Consider the following 21200-nt stretch of genomic DNA (forward strand, 5'->3'; position numbering starts at 1 on the left):
CTGAGAATCATGGTACTAGATTTAGATCACACCATCAAAGGGGAAATAAATCTTAGTTTTATTTGAAGAATGTGTTCACAACATGTTATATTTACCTAAACACCAATTCAACTTCTCTCAGAAATAAGACTTCCCATACATTCTCAGCAATCAAAATAATCCTTGAGATTGATGCCAACAGTAATATATTGCAATATTAGGTTGTGACTAGTGTGAACCTCTGCCCTCCATTGTATCCATCTTAACTTCTGGCTATAGTCCATTTTGTGTCTACTGGTGTAGCTACTGTCCTCCATTGTGGCTCCTGCTGCTCATTCAGTTCCTGTTGCTTGATAATAAAACTACTCTGGCTATTGTCCATTTTGTGTCTACTGACTCTACTACTCCTTGGGCTGCCATTGTGTGTCTACTGTGTCTCCTGCTGCTCTTTCAGTGCCAGATCCTGTTGCTTGATGGCCTCCTGGGCTTCCAGTTGCATCTTCTCCAGTTTCTCCAGGGTGACTGATTTCAGAGGCATCAGCTTGGGCTTACACAGCACCATGGTGGGGACGTCCTCCATGGACAACTGCCCTTTGGATGGTAGCATAACCAAAAGAGAAGTTATAGGCTTGTCTTCTAGTTATCAGAATGCATACAGAAAATAAGACAAACCCAGGTTTTCCTGCATGCCACAAGCCTAGGAATTAACCAACTCGTACACTTACCAAGACTGTCTTTCAAGAATAGACTCAATACTATGGTCAATAAAATCAACATGGTATACTCCTGTAGCACTGTGCAGTTTTCCACTGAACATACTGTAGTTTTCAGGTAGAAAGAAAAAAATATGGTGGGCTATGTGTAGGTGTATCTTTTGGGGTCAGTGACCGGTTTCAACAGTAGATGGCAGAGAGGTATTTTCAGTAGGAGTAAAAACGTGAAGGAACATAACATCGGTTCTGAAAGGAATGTGTTTACAGTATTTTAGAGCATCTCACGTTACTGCAGAAGTGAAGGGTGGCTGTGTTGAGTTGCAAGATAGACGAAATTGCTAATTTATACCACACAGTCTTTATTGATAATGGTCGTTACTCACCTTGTTTGGGCAACACTTCTCTGAACATCGATTTGACTTCAGGCATTATGTATTGTTAGGTCCAGCTGAAATAAAAGCATGAATAATTATAGTTGGCATCTGACAAAATATTAAGGCACGATAAGATGGCTAGCAACAGTAGTTAATGAGCTTAGTTAGCTACTACACGATTTATTTAGTCACTGATAATTCAAAACATATTTATCCATCATTCTTCAATCATATAGGTACGTAATGTTATCTACACGAAAACGTCACGAAATTGATTTATAACCATAACATTACCTCAATTGAGAGATGCAGGTTGCCAAACAAACCAATGTATGTCCCTTTCCGGGATTGTCAGCTGGCGTTTTCTTCTGCGGTTTTACGACCCGGTTTAGAAACAGTGCATCACATTGCAGCCATCTGGTGGGCAGAATTGGAAGTTATTGAGTTCATAAAATCTCAAAACACTACACATCATATGAATGTGATAAAGACATAAATCACGTATTTTCTTTACATAATTTAATTTAAACATATCTCATCTAGCCTAGAGAAAAAATAAGGAGTCAGAAGATATGTAATATGTAGAGGTAGGCAGTGCATGGCTGCCAACTTTTAAAGCTTGGAGTGAGATTTGCTATGTGAATTGCATTGCCTCCTGGCACAACCCCTAGATGGGAACTGGGGGTCCTCCACCAGTAAAATGTTACAATTTTAAAGCTAATTTCCTGGAATTCTATGTATTTTGACATGGCTTAGGTCAATAGGGGGGGGGGTTGGAAAATAAAATAATAAAAACCACAGGAGACTTTGAACATTAAACGAGCTCTCAGAATTCAACGACTTTGTTACTTTGACATTTAAAGTATGCAAATATTTTTGTAAACATATTTTTAAAGTAATTTGACACTTGGTTCAGACAATAATGAAATGAGATAGGGAGACAGGCAAATGCCAGTGGGAAGGTTGGAAGTAGGGATTGATCCCTGTTCTCGGGTGGAAAGGTGTATGTGACATGTGCCAAGGACACGTACCACTACACCAAGGCTCTCCACAGGAAATGTTCATGTTAATGGTTGATGGCAGTGGGGAACCAAATTATAGATTCCAGTCTCCTTGTCCATAGACTGCTTTCAAGGTAAGGACACAAAGATTTGTATTTTGTCATTTGGGTGAACTCTCTTTCAAATCAGGCTGGAAGAAAATTCAATTTGCTCTCCAAGAGGGTTGGCCACCCCTGACCCTGTATATTTTCACAGTGCTAGGTGTTTGAAAATGTTCTTGTTATAACAATACATTTTTCAAGATCACCCAACCTTCAAGAAAAATTGAATGAATATCAATATTCAGGTGGTTTATGCCTACTAGTTGAATTACAGTGGCATCATCTTACTCTACATAGACAAAAATATTGTCTATGTATAGTAAGATGATGCCAAGGATCTTCAACTCGTAGGCGTAAATTAATTTGATATGATGCGTTTATGAGTTGTGAGACCCCCTACCATCTCTGCCTAGCATGCACACCAGTGGCGGATTTAGGCATAGGCGACATGGGCAGCCGCCCAGGGTGGCATCTTGCCGGGGGCGGCATGGGGCGCCCACACAATTATTATTATGTTTAATAAAAAATTTAAAAACACAAAGAAACAACAACTATTCCGAATGGTGACATTTGCGCGATCGGTTTTCTAACACTCATTTGCACGTCATGTCAATGATATGGGACCCACAGCCCACATGGGACCCACAGCCCCATGTGGGACTGTGGGTCAATGAACCTTGTCAGAATGGGTGCCCTGATGCTAGTTTGTGAGCTAGGCAGGCTACTGCCTGGGAAGTTCTCCCATTCAGAAGTACGAGATGGAAGGGGGTAGGTTGACCTCTGGTCTCCCCACTGGAAGCCAGAGGTAAGGGGGCGGGGGTAGGTGGACCTCAGGTCTCCCCACTGGAAGCCAGAGGTAGGGGGGCGGGGAATCTATCAAATAGCGCACCCTCTAACTTTGTACAGTACTAATGTAATTAGTAATGCAATTAGTTCTGGAATTTAGTTTGTGTTTCTTGTTTGAAGTGCAACAGTGTAATAATCAGGTTCTCTTCTTTATAAGTGTGTTATTCTATTTGTGTGATATAGGATTTGTATAATTTAGTTTTATTTGTGTGTTTTTTGTTAGCAATAGGGTAATAGTTTAATAATTCAAATATCTTTTTTATTTTTATTTATAAACTACAATTTGTTTCTATTTGTCTTGGTTACTTCTTTTTGATATTTATGAGTCTTCTTTTTGTATATATATTTATATAGTTTTAAATGTTATGATTATTTATTTCTGTTGTTCAAAATGTCTGAATAAAAATGACTGTTAGTGCAGGGGTTCGTCCAGGGAGCCATACAAGCTAGAACCACCACTGATGCACACAATTCTACAATGTCAAAAATTATATTTGATTCCTGGAGCATTTAATATCGAATGCTTATTTGTATGACTTATTCAAAACTGTTCATGAACGGCTGAAAAATACATAGCCTCATATAATTTGCACACACTGTATATAGACTTTCTTTTTTTCTATGTGTTATTGACTGTATGTTTGTTTATTCCATGTGTAACTCTGTGTTTTTGTTTGTGTCGCACTGCTTTGCTTTATCTTGGCCAGGTCGCAGTTGTAAATGAGAACTTGTTCTCAACTAGCTGACCTGGTTAAATAAAGGTGAAATAAAAAAATAAAAAATCATTTTCAAAGACACAGGTCAGCATATCAGATTTCAAATATTTAAATACACTGGCAAAATTGGGAAGAAGCAGAATGAACGTGTGGGGAATAACAGTAGTGTTCTTGCTGACAATTTAGCCCAATGTTAAGAATGAGAATTGTTCCACTGATCAGACTAAATAAAGTAAATAGATAATACAATCTCCTGAAAACCACATAAATCTACCCCTTCACCAAAACCAAATAATTGTTCTATTTATTGTCCCTCTTGAATCAAACGTACAGTGTTGGGTTCACAATCTGTTTGACCAAATTATTTGTTATAGTTACAAATTAGGTCACAATAACAAACTTCCCTACTTAAACTGTGTGGGTCTGTCTGCTGCCTGTTCGTTGTCACAGCCTAAATGCCAATCACCAAACGAGGGGACTAATGCAAACGTGGATTAAATCGACATTGGTGCATGCTGTCTAAAGGCTGCATTCTGCAATAGGGACGGGAGTAGCAGCAACCTCATTTTCTTGACGACGTTGTACATAAAACTGCGAACTACCGTGGCGCACACACCTCAGCACAGAACGTGGTCTCTCGCTCTCTCTATTTGACGCCACTCAAATCTTGAGGGGGGTTTCTTTAAAACATGCCTCCAATCCCCTTGATCTCTTACATAATTAGGCCAATCATATGCTTCAATGTGCGGCTGTTCACTGTGCTGTGGCAAGAGAAGGTTCTGCTCGTGATATTAAATTGCAGGCGCAGATGCTCTGATTTCAAAACGATTTGTAGCACAGTTGAAAAGTGAACGCGCTGTCTATACAATGGAATAATTAAACAAATAAAATCAGTACTTTTCAATGCGTGTGATATAAAAGCTGTGCCGTGAGAACATGCGAAGAGAGTCAAATGCGTGTCTCACCGCCAATGCATGAGAGTTGGCAGCTCTGGTAGTGGCTAAAATAGATGCTCATGGAGCAGACCATATCCAACCTCTTCGGATGTGCATTATTATTCTAACTGACTGTTTGAATACGAATATACATTTTTTTATACTAAACCTACTGGCAATATATGCTTGCTTCAAACATTAATTTTCACTCTCAGGAAAAAGCTTTGAGTTATATTCCGGGTTTTCTGACTTTTACGATGACAATAAATATGTCAGGTAGCTAAATTACACATTTTCACCACTTTCACTCACCCAAACACCTTTTTCTGTTCAAGTAAGTCTCGTGATACATTGGTAATGCATGCGTGTGACGCAATTTGGTGGTAGGGAGGGGACCCAAGCAACAGCAGTGGTAGGAAAGAGGAGGAAGCAGGGATGGCAGTGTCACACCTCTGAAGGTAAAACAGTTATATTATTTCATACCTTTCAATATACCTTTAAATCAAGCTGATGTTTTTATAGTAGGCTTCTTAAATGTCCCTTTTGTCATCCGCATAGCTTGGTTGATGACGCAGTACTGCCTTTCCGTAGGCTGAGAACCGCACTCTTTTGTTCAAGCTTCGTTCGGAATGGCCGCTGTTTTGAGAATGTTTTATTTTTTCCTCATTTCACTACGAGAGCGAGAAAAGGGCGCTGCGAAAATGCTTGACGAGAAAACGGCCTTGAATGACCAAGTGTCAATCTGTAAACTAACGAGTTTAACATAATAGTAGTTATTATTTGGGTGTCACTACAGTTGAAGAAGGTAGCTACAGGGTTGAGCAGCGCGATAGTGAGGTTGCGTGCTTGCTTATTTCCCCGTGATAGGCTCACGATTTTCGGGATGGTGTTCCAAGTCTGACAGCTGCTTTGGTGGGGCCTACGGGAACCGCACATTCAGAACGCTCGGGTATGTGAGCTTGGAGGTTAACGTTAGCAATTTCTTTTTATAAATAAGAATGCCATCTAGCTACTGAGACTGATATTTGTTTCCTCTACCAGAATTGTACCTAGATATGACGTTGTCATAGTTGTTTGCTCCTCGGTTTGACTGAATGGTTGCAAAAAAAAAATGTTTGCCAGCCTCACTTAGCTTCTGAAGTTAGCTTGATGTGTTGACGTTTCGTTTTTTGACTTCATGACCAGTTGAAATGATTTAGCAAGTTTGCTTACAGATTTTGTTAGCACGACAAGGGTGACACTAAATTAAGAATAGATAGCTATTTGCGGCTACTTTTCCCAAACAATCAATAGCTAACTAGCTAGTTTATGTTAGCCAGTTCGTAGGCTGGCTAACTGACCAACTTAAGGTTAGTATGTTGACAAGAACAGCAGGACCACCCCATCGTTTGCTGCTGTATCACACACACACACAGGCTGGCTTGCGTCTCGTTTTTACGCATATCAATCGTGATCTTGAACGTAACTTGACTTCCACGAACTGTGGCACCGGTTTTATCGAAAATCTCTCTTTCCACGGATTTGTCATAGGCACGGTTACATCCTGCTTGTGCTGTGGGCTGGTTATGTAGCTAGTAGCTGCCTGCCACCTCACCAGTGCATCTCTTTCCATCACTGTCAAATGTAGACACACATTACAGGAGCTGCGTAGTATTAGGCCTATTGGTTGTAATCATTTTTGATAGTTAGTGAGAGAGTTGTTAAGCCTACCTAGTTAGCTAAATGCTTTGTAAAATGAAAAAAGATAAGCATGGGAAAGAGAGCAGAAATAAACTGTCTGACTGTCATTCATTCAGGAGTGGACATGGGGAGATTGATTGGGGGTTAAGGACTTTGGAACAATCACAAATATGGCAGCTAAATGTATTTGCACAATTGTAGTGATTGTATCATATCAAAGCCTAAACCTATGTGTTATTCCAACATTATTCCTATGATGATGATATATGAGGATACTTATGCAATCCTCAAAGGGAGAGGACAGAGATGAAGAAAATTGGCCAGTCTTGAGCAAACATGACGCAACAACATGGGAAGACTTGGCAGGCTTGGTAGTAGTGACTGCTTGCTTTGCCCAAGATGTCCACCAACTGGCTGTAGGCTACATTATACAAGTAGAGGCTTAACAATTGGCACGTGAATTGAGGAAAGCTACAGTGATGGTTATGATGGTGGTGGAGGAAATTAAGGATTTGTTTATGATTTGGCATGAAAACTGTAGGGATTTAAATATTGACAGTTGGGTTTAGGTTTTGTTCCAGAACTATGTTTCATTAGCCTGTTTTGTCTGGTACACTGAAAAACCAGGTATGATGATGGGCTCACTCATCCATGCCCATGCTCACAGCAAAATATTTATTTCCAAAATATGGGGGTGCTGCTGGATCATCATAATAATCAGAGGAAACTGGTGTCCAGCCTTCTCATTTTATGTATATCATCTATTGCACTGCCTGTCATTCATCCCAAACTTGGTTCCTCTCCTTTTGGTTCCTCTCCATGGAGTGGAATCTGGAATGATACATTTAGTCAGTCAGTGATGGAAAGTTGCTGAGCTCCGTGACCCTTGACCTTATGTGCTTTTTCTACAGCATGACTTCGCCCACAAGTAATTTTTCTGGAGTTGGGGGGGGGGGGGGGGGGGGAGCGAGAGAGTGCTCCTTCGGTTCAGTCACCTGCATATTATTAAACTAGCTCATGTTTGTTTCATAACTTTGGGTACATTTTATGGTTTGAAGAGGAATTAAAAGAATAAACAAACAATGACATCACACCCACTGCTTGTTTAGGTGAGGGCCAGTAGGTTAGTTCTCTTGCTTGCCGTTGCCATGTTTATTGTTGGGATTTTGACACTTGATGCACTCCAGACTATGTCTGGTGACCAATCCACATCTCTCTGGCCAAACGCCACGCCCATTAAAATGTATTCTCCACAATGAGTCTGCATGTGATCTCCTCCCCGAGGACTTCTCGAATGTGAACACGTTCAAACCGTTATGGTTGGTCCCAGTAACCCATGGGTGTGGCCAGAGCCTGAACAGGTGGGTAAAGCGGCGTTTCAGAAATGGTCATTGCTTTTGATACTCTGATTGGTTAGAGACAATCCAATCGCAGATGGCTTGTTTTGTATAACGCCCCTCACTTTAACGTCAGTAGAAAGGACTTCTACGATGGCAGTCTGACTGAATGATAGTTAAATTCAGGATGAGTCGCCAGGCAACCCCAGACCCCACTGCTGTGTTGCCTTTATCCAAGACATGATTGATGTGATAGCCTACTTACTCTATTTTAGGGTTTCCACAAGTTACCAATGCCACAAAGTCAAAATTGTCTTTATCGTAAAAATACTCTACATGAAAACAAATATTTGCATTTTTGTCTTAAGTTTAGCAGTGACTTTGTGGCACGGGGTTTATGACTTTTTGGCAACTAGTGACAACCCTATTTGAGAGATTATTCCCAAAAGAAAACACAAAGAAGCTGCCTGCTTTGACACAACCAACTATTATTTTATACCGTAATGTATTTTGATATTCAACATCCATCACCTTTCTTAGTTCATTATTATCTGGGTTGAGTCAGAGGTCATTCAGTGATTGATGCTTTGCTGTAGGCCTAGTTCACAGTATACAGTCTGTCACATTTGTTTTTATGTATCTTTAATATTCACCATCTATTTTCTCATTTTATTACTAGGCTAATATAGAGTTCACAGTTATCCTGTGAAGTCAGTGCTGCTAAATACTTCTCTGTTGAGTCAACATACTTAGAAGAGCAGCACAAAATGTACCTACACAGCAATGTTAAAGACCCTGTGTAGTCAACATTCAGTTTTTGTATAATATTGTATAACACTTGATGAAATTCACACTGTAAAAGTGTGAACACATTTGATAATTGTTATTTCCTAATAGTTGCTGGTTGAAAATACAATCTACGCAGGACCTTCTAATCACTTGGTTTTGCATGGGTGGAGTTTCAGCTTGCCTGATGACATCACCAGGGGGAAATTAATTAATAGCTAAATAACAAAGAGTTACAAACCTCTGCCAATAACAGCAAGTTTACAGTTTACCCACTCAGACCACTCCGACAGCCCTAGCAAATTATTGTTTGATTTTTTGCTAATAAAGCAATATTTGTTATTTTTGACCATTTTTAATGGTGCGCTATTACAGAATTGATTTGATATAAAAACAGCAGAAATTGAGCCGTTAAGCTTATCTCTTTGTCATTAAGGGGATCAACAGGACCCCTTTTTACCCCTATAGGTTTTGAGTATTATGCTTTGAAGACTGCTCCCTCCCAAAGATTAGACAGACACAAACACCTACTCTCAGCAGCAGTGCTAACCTTTCCCTTAGCTCTGATCTGTAGCCAAGCCTGCTCTTTTTCTACACACACATACACCTAGAGCATAACAGACAATGACTTTATTAGGCATAATACTGTAGAATATTACTACATACAAATAACAAATGATGCTACTACTGTACTACAGGCTGTGAGATGGAACCACAGAACTAGAATGAGGGGTAGAGGTTCCAAACCCTTCCTAGATAATCTATTTCTATGGACAGAACAAAGACAGGAACCAAGAGACTTTGGTTTTATATCAATCATTTTGATGTTGAAGCTCTTGACACTTGTTGTCAATTTGTCTTTTATGATCTTTAGGTTAAGTCAGGCCAACCTACTTACCAGGTTTTCTCAACATCACTTGTAGCTATTGTAGTACATTCATTGGCTTACAATGTCATCTCACTTAACCTGTTGAAGTTGCCTATGGCCTAGCTTATTCACTAATATAGCTGGGAATTGCCAGGGACCTCACAATACGATATTATCACGATACTTAGGTGCCGATACGATATGTATTGTGATTCTCACGATTCTATGTGGTTTGATTAGGGCTGTCCCCAAGAAAAACAAATCTATATTGGTCAACCGAGATGTCTGTTCTTTTGACCAATTATTTGGTTGACATTTTATAACGTATTTTTCCATTATGTAGACACATCCTATGTGCTTTAATCAAATCAGATACGCACTGAGCTTGTCTGATGCTTTAAGCAAACTGTTAAATGAAATAATTAAGACACAAATGACTAGAGGCCGATCGCAATCCTCCCTGCTGCAGCGACCACCACAGAACATCGACAGCGTTTAACGTTCTGTCCGTGTGGCTGAAGCTGCAACATACAGCCATTTCTGACTGAAAAGTCGTTGCTGAAATCCTTCATTTGTTTAGGAAAAAAATTCCCTATTCCCTCAATCCTTGCGGTCTTCACATGACACATGTATGCATTGCATGCGCGTGACCAATAGGGCCTGACCTATAGCATATCATAATCACATCAATAATTGGTTATAACAAACTCCGAACACTATCACGTTACAGCAAAATGAATGTAGAGGACGTGACGAACTCAAACGGGGGAATGTTTACTGGTTGCTCAGTAGGTAAAGGGGAAGTCAGATGTGTGGAATGAGTTTGACTAGTTATGGAAAATACTGGAGATCAAGAAAAATAAATTAAGGAGCAAGCAGTGTGTGCATATTATGTGTGCCAAACAGGGGCTGTTAGATTACAAAAAACAGTTTTCTGACTGTTTGGAAGAATGTAAACAACATAAAATAAATCATAAACATACCAGAGTTTGTTGTAACGTCCGTGAATGAAATTTCCGAAATGGAACGGTTTTGTTTACGCTAATTATTCAAGGCTCGCTATATTTTATTTTAAAACTAAAATGCTTGATTGCATTTCAGATCATGAATGACCTTGTATGCTGTGATATGAAGGAATTAATGATTTATTGATGCAGTACTGTAGCCTATTGAAATATAGGCCTAAGTAAGTTACGGTATTATGAGTAAACAGGAGGTGCTTTTAGCCCTACAGCTCTTAGGCTTACAGCCTGGGGAGGCAGGTAGCCTCGTGGTTAGAGCGTTAGGCCATTAACCGAAAGGTTGCAAGAACGAATCCCCGAGTTGACAAGCTAAAAATCTGTCGTTCTGCCCCTGAACAAGGCAGTTAACCCACTGTCCCTAGGCCTGTCATTGTAAATAAGAATTTGCTCTTAACTGACTTGTCTAGTTAAATATAAGTTACAAAAAAACAACATATGGCAAATAGAAATCAACCGAATGATGTTCAGAGATTGATGGGAGGGGTTGAGTGGAGCTGAAGGATGGGACTAAAGACAAACAAAATATAACTAATGTAAAATATACTGTGTCTGTAAAATGTATATAGTACGTATAAGCTGGAAGTAGAAGCCTAAGTGGTGGCGTTCATTAGTTTAATCCAATTCCGGGAGGGGTGGTAGGGTTAAAGGAAAATGTATGTTTTTTTTTTTTACTAATACATGCACAGTACCAGTCAAAAGTTTGGACACGCCTACTCATTCAGGGTTTTTCTTTATTTTTACTGTTTTCTACATTGTAATAATGAAGACATCAGCTATGAAATGACACACATGGATGTATTTTATATTTGAGATTCTGCAAAGTAGCCACCCTTTGCCTTGATGACAGCTTTGCACACTTGGCATTCTCTCAACCAGCTTCACCTGGAATGCTTTTCCAACAGTCTTGAAGGAGTTTCCACATATGCCGAGCACATGTTGGCTGCTTTTCCTTCACTCTGCGGTCCAACTTATCCCAAACCATGTCAATTGGGTTGAGATCGGGTGATTGTGGATGCCAGGTCATCTGATGCAGCACTTCATCACTGTCCTTCTTGGTCAAATAGCCCTTACACAGCCTGGAGGTGTGTTTTGGGTCATTGTCCTGTTGAAAAACAAATGATAGTCCCACTAAACGCAAACCAGATGGGATGGCGTATTGCTAGAGAATGCTGTGGTAGCCATGCCGGTTAAGTGTGCCTTGCATTCTAAATAAATCACTGACAGTGTCACCAGCAAAGCACCATCTCACCACCACCTCCATGCTTCACGGTGGTAACCACACATGCAGAGATCATCCGTTCACTAACTCTGCGTCTCACAAAGACATGGCGGTTGGAACCAAAAATCTCAAATTTGGACTCATCAGACCAAAGGACAGATTTCCAACGGTCTAATGTCCATTGCTTATGTTTCTTGGCCCAAGCAAGTCTCCTCTTCTTATTGGTGTCCTTTAGTAGTGGTTTCTTTGCAGTAATTCGACCATGAAGGCCTGATTCACAGTCTCCTCTGAACAGTTGATGTTCATGTGTCTGTTACTTGAACTCTGAAGCATTTATTTGGGCTGCAATTTCTGAGGCTTGTAACTCCAATGAACTTATCCTCTGCAGCAGAGGTAACTGGGTTTTCCATTCCTGTGGCGGACCTCATGAGAGCCAGTTTCATCATAGCGCTTAATGGTTTTTGCGACTGTCAAAGTTCTTGACATTTTCTGTATTAACTGACCTTCATGTCTTAAAGTAATGATGGACTGTCGTTTCTCTTTGCTTATTTGAGCTGTTCTTGCCATAATATGGACAGTCTTTTACCAAATAGGGCTATCTTCTGTATACCACCCCTACCTTGTCACAACACAACTGATTGTCTCAAACGCATTAAGAAGGAAGGAAATCCCACAAATGAACTTTTAACAAGGCACACCTGTTCATTGAAATGGTTGAGAGAATGCCAAGAGTGTGCAAGGCTGTCATCAAGGCAAAGGGTGGCTACTTTGCAGAATCTCATATGAAATATATTTTGATTTGTTTAACACTTTTTCGGTTACATGATTCCATATGTGTTATGCCATAGTTTTGATGTCTTCACTATTATTAGAAAATAGTAAAAAATAAAGAAAAACCTTTGAATGAGTAGGTGTGTCCAAACATTTGAGCTATTCTTGCCATATTATGGACTTGAGCCCTATTTGGTAAAATATATATTCTGTATACGCCCCTACCTTGTCACAACACAACTGATTGGCTCAAACGCATTAAGGAAGGAAATTCCACAAAATAAAATTTAACATGGCACACCTGTTAATTGAAATGCATTTCAGGTGACTACCTCATGAAGCTGGTTGAGAGAATGCCAAGAGTGTGCAAAGCTGTCATCAAGGCAAAGGGTGGCTATTTTGAAGAATCTCAAATATAAAATATATTTAGATTTGTTTAACACTTTTGGCTACTACATATTCCATATGTTATTTCAGAGTTTTGATGTCTTCACTATTCTATAATGTAGAAAATAGTAAAAAATAAAGAACACCTAGTCATTCAAGGGTTTAAAACTTTTGACCGGTAGTATGTATGGATGATTTATAAAGCCAGCCACATTTAACAGTTAGGTTCTTGATTATAGACCTAATTAAGTTGTTTTCCTCTCCTTACTTTTCTTAGATGATTAAGGCAAGGGCAGTTTTCTTGTCTCCTAACTTCGCTGCTGCCTTCAGCATTGTTCTCAACACCAATATGCTGGTTAACTTCTCTATTATGCACATAGCAACATGGTCTAGGAAAATGTGCCAATTCAACAACGCGCTCATGTGTTTCACAACTGAGGACAGCGAACACTATCCAATGCAGGAGAAGGCACATTTGTTATAAAATATTATTATTTTTATTAGTGTAGCACCATTGTTCTTACATAATATAACCATATACAATTTCAGTAGCATATGTCTTAGTGATGGACTGTGCCATCCCCACAATGGATCAGTCCACTCAGGTGCCAATCAGACAGGTGTTTTGTACACCATGATCTATTTATTTTTTGCTACTGCTAGACAAAAAAAACTTGGTCGACCAAAAGCCAATCAACCAGTCGACTAAATGGGGTCCACCGTAGATTCGATATTGTGATTTATTGCTCACCTCTGTCTGCTGCAGAGGGACAACAGAGCAATGAGAACGATTTTGATCGGTCATGGAAATGTGCTGAAAACAAATTGTCTCCCTATTTAAAAAGACGGAGAGGCATTATTGCACTGACTCTATGCACACTCACTGGACTCTACCCACACACTGACTACACTGACGCTCCAACACACACACCCATTATGACACCACACATTCAGTCGCATAGACACACTGTTCACATACGCTGCTGCCTAGTCACTACCTACATGTACATATTACCTCTACTCCTTTTATATAGCCTCGCTATTGTTATTTTATTGTTAGTATTTCATTTTTTTCTTATTTGTTAATTCTTTTTGTGTGTGAAAGGGCTCGTAAGTAAGCATTTCAAGTCTACACCTGTTGTCTTCAGGGCATGTGACAAATATAATTCGATTTGAACAAGCTATGAAGGAAAAATACTGTAGTTTTGGTATAGCCAGCTAGCTCAAATAATATTGCAATGTTGTCAATATGATAGGATTTAGAGAACGACCGATAATCGCCCAAGCCGATGTATCAGGATGATATTGGCCTTTTCTATTCTATCGGCCCCTCTCTATCAGTTTTGCTGATAGTCCCTCTACATGCAAAGCTGCTGCTATGCCAGCCTGAGCCACGAGCACTGCACATAGGGCTGGGCTGTATACCGTATTTTACTATATACCGGTATTGATCCACGGACCGTTTTTTAAATCTTCTATAACAGTATTTGTATGTTTGGTTTGTAAATGTGATATGGCGTGTGTAACGGAAATATTTATAGTTTACACCTCTACTTGAGTCATCCCCCTCCGCTCTATCATTCCATGCCGCTTATCACACCGACTTAGCCCCGCCCCCTTTCATTCAAGGAGTGCATTTGTTGTTGTTCAGTCTGCATGGTCAATGCAGTACATGCAACAATGTTGATGACAACGATGCTGTTTCATTTGATGACAGCGATACATTTTGCTTAATGTAAATTCTCAAGCGTTCTATAATTACACTATGCGCTTGTCTATTCTTAGCAAGTTTTAGCCACTAATCGCTAGTTAGCTCGCTAGCTAGCTAATAAATGTACTGAGGCAAAGCTAGGTAATACAGCTTGATAACAGTGATGGTGTAGGCCTAAATCACCATGTTTGCGCAACAGTATCTAAATCAAAGAGGAATAGGCTAAGCATGAATATGTTGGCTACATGAAGGAACTTTTAATGTAAGCAAAGATTATGGGGTCCCCTAGGAAACGCTGACTAACACTTTGGTTCCTACCCTGTCACAATAACTCCTACCGGGCATTTTCATTTGTTGTCATGTCAAATAACACTGTATTCTAAGTTCCCACATTCTACTTCCATGATTCCAACAGTTCACCCAAGTGTTTTGATCTAAATCACAATTGCAACATTTGGTTAAAAATAAGGCTTAGATGTGTTGCCTGTATTGTGCAGCCCTATGTGGCCGTGTGGAAATTCTCAAATAAGTGCAGGAAATGCAGAAAAAAATGTACTGTGAAAAATACCAGGATATGATAGCCCTAGCTCTAATTGCACAATGCTGAGGAATGTCTAGCTGGGAAAAGCAACCACAGCAGCAAGCTGGCTCATACTCCAACAGGAAGGTGCAGTATTGAGAAATGGAGGAATTTACACTATGACCAAAATAAAATATTTGTTTAGTTAATTCACTAATAATAAGGCTTGTGTCAACGTGCCCGGACATGCATGCACGCATCGAATAGCCCCTGCGATATGCAACTTTTCAGGGAAGTTAGGAATCAATATACATAGGCAGTTAGGAAAGCAAAGGATAGCTTTTTCAAACAGAGATTTGCATCCTGCAGCACAAACTCCAAAAAGTTCTGGGACAATAAAGTCCATGAGAATAAGAGTGCCTTCTCCCAGCTGCCCACTGCACTGAGGCTAGGAAACACTGTCACCACTGATAAATCCACGATAATTGAGAATTTCAGTAAGCATTATTCTATGGCTGGCCATGTTTTCCACCTGGCCACCCCAACCCTGGTTAACAGCCCTGCACCCCCCACAGCAACATGCCCAAGCCTCCCCCTTTTCTCCTTCACCCAAATCCAGATAGCTGATGTTCTGAAAGAGCTGCAAAATCTGGAACCCCTACAAATCCGCAGGGCTTGACAATCTGGACCCTCTCTTTCTAAAATTATCAGCCAAAATTGTTGCAACCCCTATTACTAGCCTGTTCAACCTCCTCCTTCGTATCGTCTGAGATCCCAAATGATTGGAAAGCTGACGCGGTCATCCCCCTCTTCGAAGGGGGTGACACTCTAGACCCAAACTGCTACAGACCTATATCTATCCTACCCTGTCTTTCTAAAGTCTTCGAAAGCCAAGTTAACAAACAGACCACCGACCATTTCGAATCCCACCGTACCTTCTCCGCTATGCAATCTGGTTTCCGAGCTGGTCATGGGTGCACCTCAGCCACGCTCAAGGTCCTAAACGATACCATAACTGCCATCGATAAGAGACATTACTGCAGCTGTATTCATAGACCTGGCCAAGGCTTTCGACTCTGTCAATCACCACATTCTTATCGGCAGACTCAACAGCCTTGGTTTCTAAAATGACTGCCTCGGCCTGGTTCACCAACAATTTCTCAGATAGAGTTCAGTGTGTCAAATCGGAGGGCCTGTTGTCCGGACCTCTGGCTGTCTCTATGGGGGTGCCACAGGGTTCAATTCTCGGGCTGACTCTTTTCTCTGTATACATCAATGATGTTGCTCTTGCTGCTGGTGATTCTCTGATCCACCTCTACGCAGATGACACCATTCTGTATGCTTCTGGCCCTTCTTTGGACACTGTTAACTAACCTCCAGACGAGCTTCAATGCCATACAGCACTCCTTCTGTGGCCTCCAACTGCTCTTAAATGCAAGTAAAACTAAATGCATGCTCTCCAACCGATCACTACCAGCACCTGCCTGCCCGTCCAGCATCACTGCTCAGGACCGTTCTGACTTAGAAAATGTGGACATCTACAAATACCTAGGTGTGTGGTTAGACTGTAAACTCTCCTTCCAGACTCACATTAAGCATCTCCAGTCCAAAGTTAAATCTAGAATCGGCTTCCTATTTCGCAACAAAGCATCCTTCACTCATGCTGTCAAACATACCCTCGTAAAACTGACTATCCTACCGATCCTTGACTTCGGCAATGTCATTTACAAAATAGCCTCCAACACTCTACTCGGCAAATTGGATGCAGTCTATCACAGTTCCATTCGTTTTGTCACCAAAGCCCCATACACTACCCACTACTGTGACCTGTATAATCTCGTTGGCTGGCCCTCACTTCATATTCATCGCCAAACCCACTGGCCCCAGGTCATCTATAAGTCTTGCTAGGTAAAGCCTCAGCTCACTGGTCACCATAGCAGCACCCACCCGTAGCACGCGCTTCAGCAGGTATATTTCACTGGTCACCCCCAAAGCCAATTCCTTTTATGGCCGCCTTTCCTTCCAATGACTGGAACGAATTGCAAAAATCACTGAAGCTGGAGACTCATATCTCCCTCACTAACTTTAAGCACCAGCTGTCAGAGCAGCTCACAGATCACTGCACCTGTACATAGCCCATCTGTAAATAGCCCATCCAACTACCTCATCCCCATACTGTTATTATTTTTTGCTTGTTTGCACCCCAGTATCTCTACTTGCACATTCATCTTCTGCACATCTAGCACTCCAGTGTTTAATTGCTAAATTGTAATTATTTTGCCACTATGGCCTATTTATTGCCTTACCTCCCTTATCTTACCTCATTTGCACACACTGTATATATACTTTTTTCCTATTGTGTTATTGACTGTATGTTTGTGTCGCACTGCTTTGCTTTATCTTGTCCAGGTCGCAGTTGTAAATGAGAACCTGTTCTCAACTAGCCCACCTGATGAAAAATAAATATGCTAGCTAAGCACATAGCTATGTGACCTGTTAGCAAAGATTACGATTATTAGCCATTTCATCTGTGGTGTTAGCTAGCTATATTAGCTACTATGCTAGCTAGCTGGCTAGATAAGCATGGTTCTAAGATATCAGATAGCTAGCTACGTTGGCTGTTAGCTCCTAACATTAGCTGGTTATTATTTTTACACATGCACCATTTTCGGCAACGAGACATTTCCCCCTACCCTCGTTGTCCTTGTTAGATATTATGTACATTTATGACTTGGTAGCAAATGCCATTGCCATTGAGCTAGTTGTTATAGTAACAGTACACAGCACCAAGTGATATGAGCGATGGAAAGAGATGTGGAAGTAAACGGAGTTACAGCCTCTCTATCCAATCGTAGCATAGGATACAAGTTAGAACCCGCCCATTTCTTGACAGATGGCTGAACTAGCCAATTGAGTTGTTTTGGATTTTGTCCTGGTAGGTGAGTTGTTTACAGTTGTGTCCTGACAACAGAAGAAAAAAAAATTCCCGATCACAGAAAATTACAAAAATAAGCATCATAAGCATTTCAGCGTTTCATCAGCATCCGTGGTCACAAATCATGAAGTTACGTTGGACCCATTTACATTGAATAGATGTTATTTTATATCCTCAAACTAACAGCAGTGCCTACATGCCGGAGTGATGCTTCTATGCAAATGTTGTTGATCAGTAGGCTAATATATTGTATATTCGGACCCCTTGACTTTTTCCAAAAAGGTTTTACGTTGCAGCCTGATTCTAAAATTGATTCTTCAATCGCCCCCCCCCCCCCCCCCCCCCCCCCCCATCTACACACAATACCCCATAATGACAAAGCAAAAAAAAACTGTATTGATTTTTTTGCTCATTCATAAAATAAAACTGATATTTCAGACCCTTTACTCAGTGCTTTACTCAGCACCTTTGGCAGAGATTACAGCCGCAAGTCATCTTGGGTATGACGCTAGAAGCTTGGAAGACCTGTATTTGGGGAGTTCCTCCCATTCTTCTCTACAGATCCTCTCAAGCGCTATCAAGTTGGATGGAGATTTGCACAACTTTTTTTCTGGTCTCTCCAGAGATGTTCGATCGGATTCAAGTCCGGGCTCTGGCTGGGCCACTCAAGGACTTTCAGAGACTTGTCCCGAAGCCACTCCTATGTTGTTTTGGCTGTGTGCTTAGGGTTGTTGTCCTTTTGGAAGGTGAACCTTCACCCCAGTCTGAGGTCTTGAGCGCTCTGGATAAGGATTTCTTGGTACTGTGCTGCAGAGATGGTTGTCCTTCTGAAAAGTTCTCCCATCTCCACTGAGGAACTCTGGAGCTCTGTCAGAGTGACCATCGGGTTCTTGGTTACCTCCCTGACCAAGGCCCTTCTCCCCCGGTTGCTCAGTTTGGCGGGGTGGCCAGCTCTAGGAAGAGTCTTGGTGGTTCCAAACTTCTTCCATTTAAGAATGGAGGCCACTGGGTTCTTGGGACCTTCAATGCTGCAGAAATGTTTTGGTACCCTTCCCCAGATCTGTGCCTCGACACAATCCCGTCTCTGAGCTCTACGAACAATTCCTTCTACCTCATGGTGTGGTTTTTGCTCTGACATGCACTGTCAATTGTGGGGCCTTGTGTGCCTTTCCAAATCATGTCCAATCAATTGAATTGACCACAGGTGGACTCCAAGTTGTAGAAACATCTCAAGGATCAATGTAAACAGGATGCACCTATGCAAAGGGTCTGAATACTTATGTAAATAAGGTATCTGACTCCACTGATCAGCCAAATCTAGCTCAATAACTCGATGCATGCACACACCCCTATTGAATATGCATTTACTTGTATTGTGAGTAGGCATATGCCATCTTCATTTACATTTTATCAAGAGATTTACCATTCAAATAAAATTATTACCATTATGTTTTAGTAGTTAGATTGGTAAAAGCAAAGTAATGTATTGTTTGATTTTAAAATTGATACATTAATGTGTACATGGCTCTTTGGGGAAATTCTGTTATCAAAATGTTCACATTTTAAAGCGGCAATCGGTAGTAGAAACAATAGTAATGCCTACTCCCCACCCCTGGTTCGGTAAAAAGCTGAGGCATGGGGCTGGAGACATTGAATCACTCTCAAATTCATAGACCGAGCTTTGGATGCAAGGATTGGTCATCCATGATATCAAAATTAGTTTTAACCATGGTTTGAGGCTATATAGTGTTTGTTTACAAACATTGGAGTGAAATAAGCTTATTTTGGGTTCTGTTGGGGTGTGACAGTTGAATTAAGCTTATGAGGCATTTATACGTTTATATTCATCAAGAATCAATGGGTACATATCATTAGTCCAAAATGAATGTAGAAACTGCTGATTGCCCCTTTAATGATATTGAATATCGGCCTAAAATATCATCCATCTGCCTCCTTTTTTATAGATATCTTTTACCGCTATTCACTAAGATATCAAATGTGATCTTGACTCGTCATTTCAAATATGATCACGTTGAACAGCCTTTTGACTCATTGTCTATCTTTTATTCAACAGCATTCAAAAAGCCCAAAGGATGAGAACCTCTGACCTTTCTAGTCTGAACTGGCTTCAAACCGACCTGAGGGGAATCGTCTACAGTTCAAACAACTAGGTGGCCCATGGCTGCCACCACCACTCCTGTCAAGTCACAGCTTCAAAGGATTTACTCCCCTATGGCGTTCTGAGAAACGAAAAAGAGAAAAGGAACCGCTTGGATCACAGGGATTTATTTGTGAAGTAAATGTATAGGCCTACACAGGTATGTATCAGCTGGTGTGTTTATAAAGGTCGTCTCCTAATCTTATCCCTCTCCACGCCTACTTGTCGGTTGACTGCTTTTTTGAGGGAAAACTCCAAACGAACCAAGGAGAGTGATAGTTGGGGTGTTGCGGTCCCATGAGAGACTCCGCAGGGGGACCGACAATCACGCCATGAGTAGTACTTTAGGTAACAAAGACAAAGACTGGAAAGAGAAGGACCTGAAAGGAGGTCCGACAGGAGGGAAAGAAAGGGAAAAAGAGGCCAAGGCGGCCCTGGCTGGCTTAGGCGGCAAAGACTGCGGCAAGGATCCCAAGGCCAAAGGGAAAGATGCCAAAGAAGGAAAGAAGGATGCAGGTTCCGCGTCGCCCGCCGTCGCCTTCTCCGTGGACAACACGATAAAGAGGCCCAACCCGGCTCCGGGGACGCGCAAGAAGTCCAGCAACGCCGAGGTATGATGAGATGAAGATACTTTATTATAAAACACACAGCCTAACGTATCATAACGTACACATTATTTGTGGTTGAAAATATATTTTTTATCGAAACGCATATTAATAAGACACATTTTGTGTTCCTATGTGGTAGTTTGTAGAGCATAGCGCTTGCAATGCTATGGTCAAGGGTTTTGTTTTGTGAAGTTGCCGATATATATATATCTATATCATCTCGGCAACTTCACAAAACAAAACCCTTGACCATAGCATTGCAAATATATATATGTATATATGTATGTGTGTGTAAATAAATAAACATGTTTTTTTTGGGGGGGGGGGGTGTAACTGTTTGGACATGGGCAGCCTGAAAAAAGCCCGCCTAGGACTTTTATTTGCAGAAACAAACCTGTAATATATGCCATTTAGAAGACACTTTAACCCAAAGTGACTTAAAGCAGTGCGTGCCATCAGACTGCTGAACAATCTGTCTTATATATATATATATATATATATATATATATATATATATATATAATACCCCAACT

The 21200-nt window shown here is 40.8% G+C and overlaps 2 protein-coding genes across 3 annotated transcripts; one reads left to right on the forward strand and one right to left on the reverse strand.

The window, feature by feature from the left end:
• Positions 1-7: 7 nt before the first annotated feature.
• Positions 8-1471, reverse strand: bbip1 (BBSome interacting protein 1). The gene is made up of 3 exons (XM_055917778.1): positions 1361-1471; positions 1076-1140; positions 8-570 (listed from the first exon to the last, which is right to left on the reverse strand). Exons 2-3 carry the CDS (start codon positions 1119-1121, stop codon positions 407-409), a joined length of 210 nt encoding a protein of 69 aa, XP_055773753.1. The 5' UTR covers positions 1122-1140; positions 1361-1471; the 3' UTR covers positions 8-406.
• A 3545-nt stretch (positions 1472-5016) lies between these two features.
• On the forward strand, positions 5017-20805 carry shoc2 (SHOC2 leucine rich repeat scaffold protein). 2 transcript variants are annotated; one of them, XM_055917775.1, is made up of 2 exons: positions 5017-5123; positions 19976-20805. In XM_055917775.1, exon 2 carries the CDS (start codon positions 20392-20394, stop codon positions 20674-20676), a length of 285 nt encoding a protein of 94 aa, XP_055773750.1. In that variant the 5' UTR covers positions 5017-5123; positions 19976-20391; the 3' UTR covers positions 20677-20805. The 2 variants fall into 2 exon arrangements, with proteins under 2 accessions (XP_055773750.1, XP_055773752.1); XM_055917777.1 differs by lacking the exon at positions 5017-5123 and adding an exon at positions 5187-5614.
• The last annotated feature ends 395 nt before the right edge of the window (positions 20806-21200 follow it).

This window comes from Salvelinus fontinalis, chromosome 3 (assembly GCF_029448725.1).
Source record: "Salvelinus fontinalis isolate EN_2023a chromosome 3, ASM2944872v1, whole genome shotgun sequence".
Lineage (NCBI taxonomy): Eukaryota > Metazoa > Chordata > Actinopteri > Salmoniformes > Salmonidae > Salvelinus > Salvelinus fontinalis.

Excerpts from the sequence above, each read along its gene's own strand:
- bbip1 (XM_055917778.1), bottom strand. The coding sequence starts at position 1,121 with ATGCCTGAAGTCAAATCGATGTTCAGAGAAGTGTTGCCCAAACAAG. Across the intron at positions 571-1,075 it reads AGAAGTGTTGCCCAAACAAG|GGCAGTTGTCCATGGAGGAC; the intron begins GTGAGTAACGAC and ends TACCATCCAAAG.
- shoc2 (XM_055917775.1), top strand. The coding sequence starts at position 20,392 with ATGAGTAGTACTTTAGGTAACAAAGACAAAGACTGGAAAGAGAAGGAC.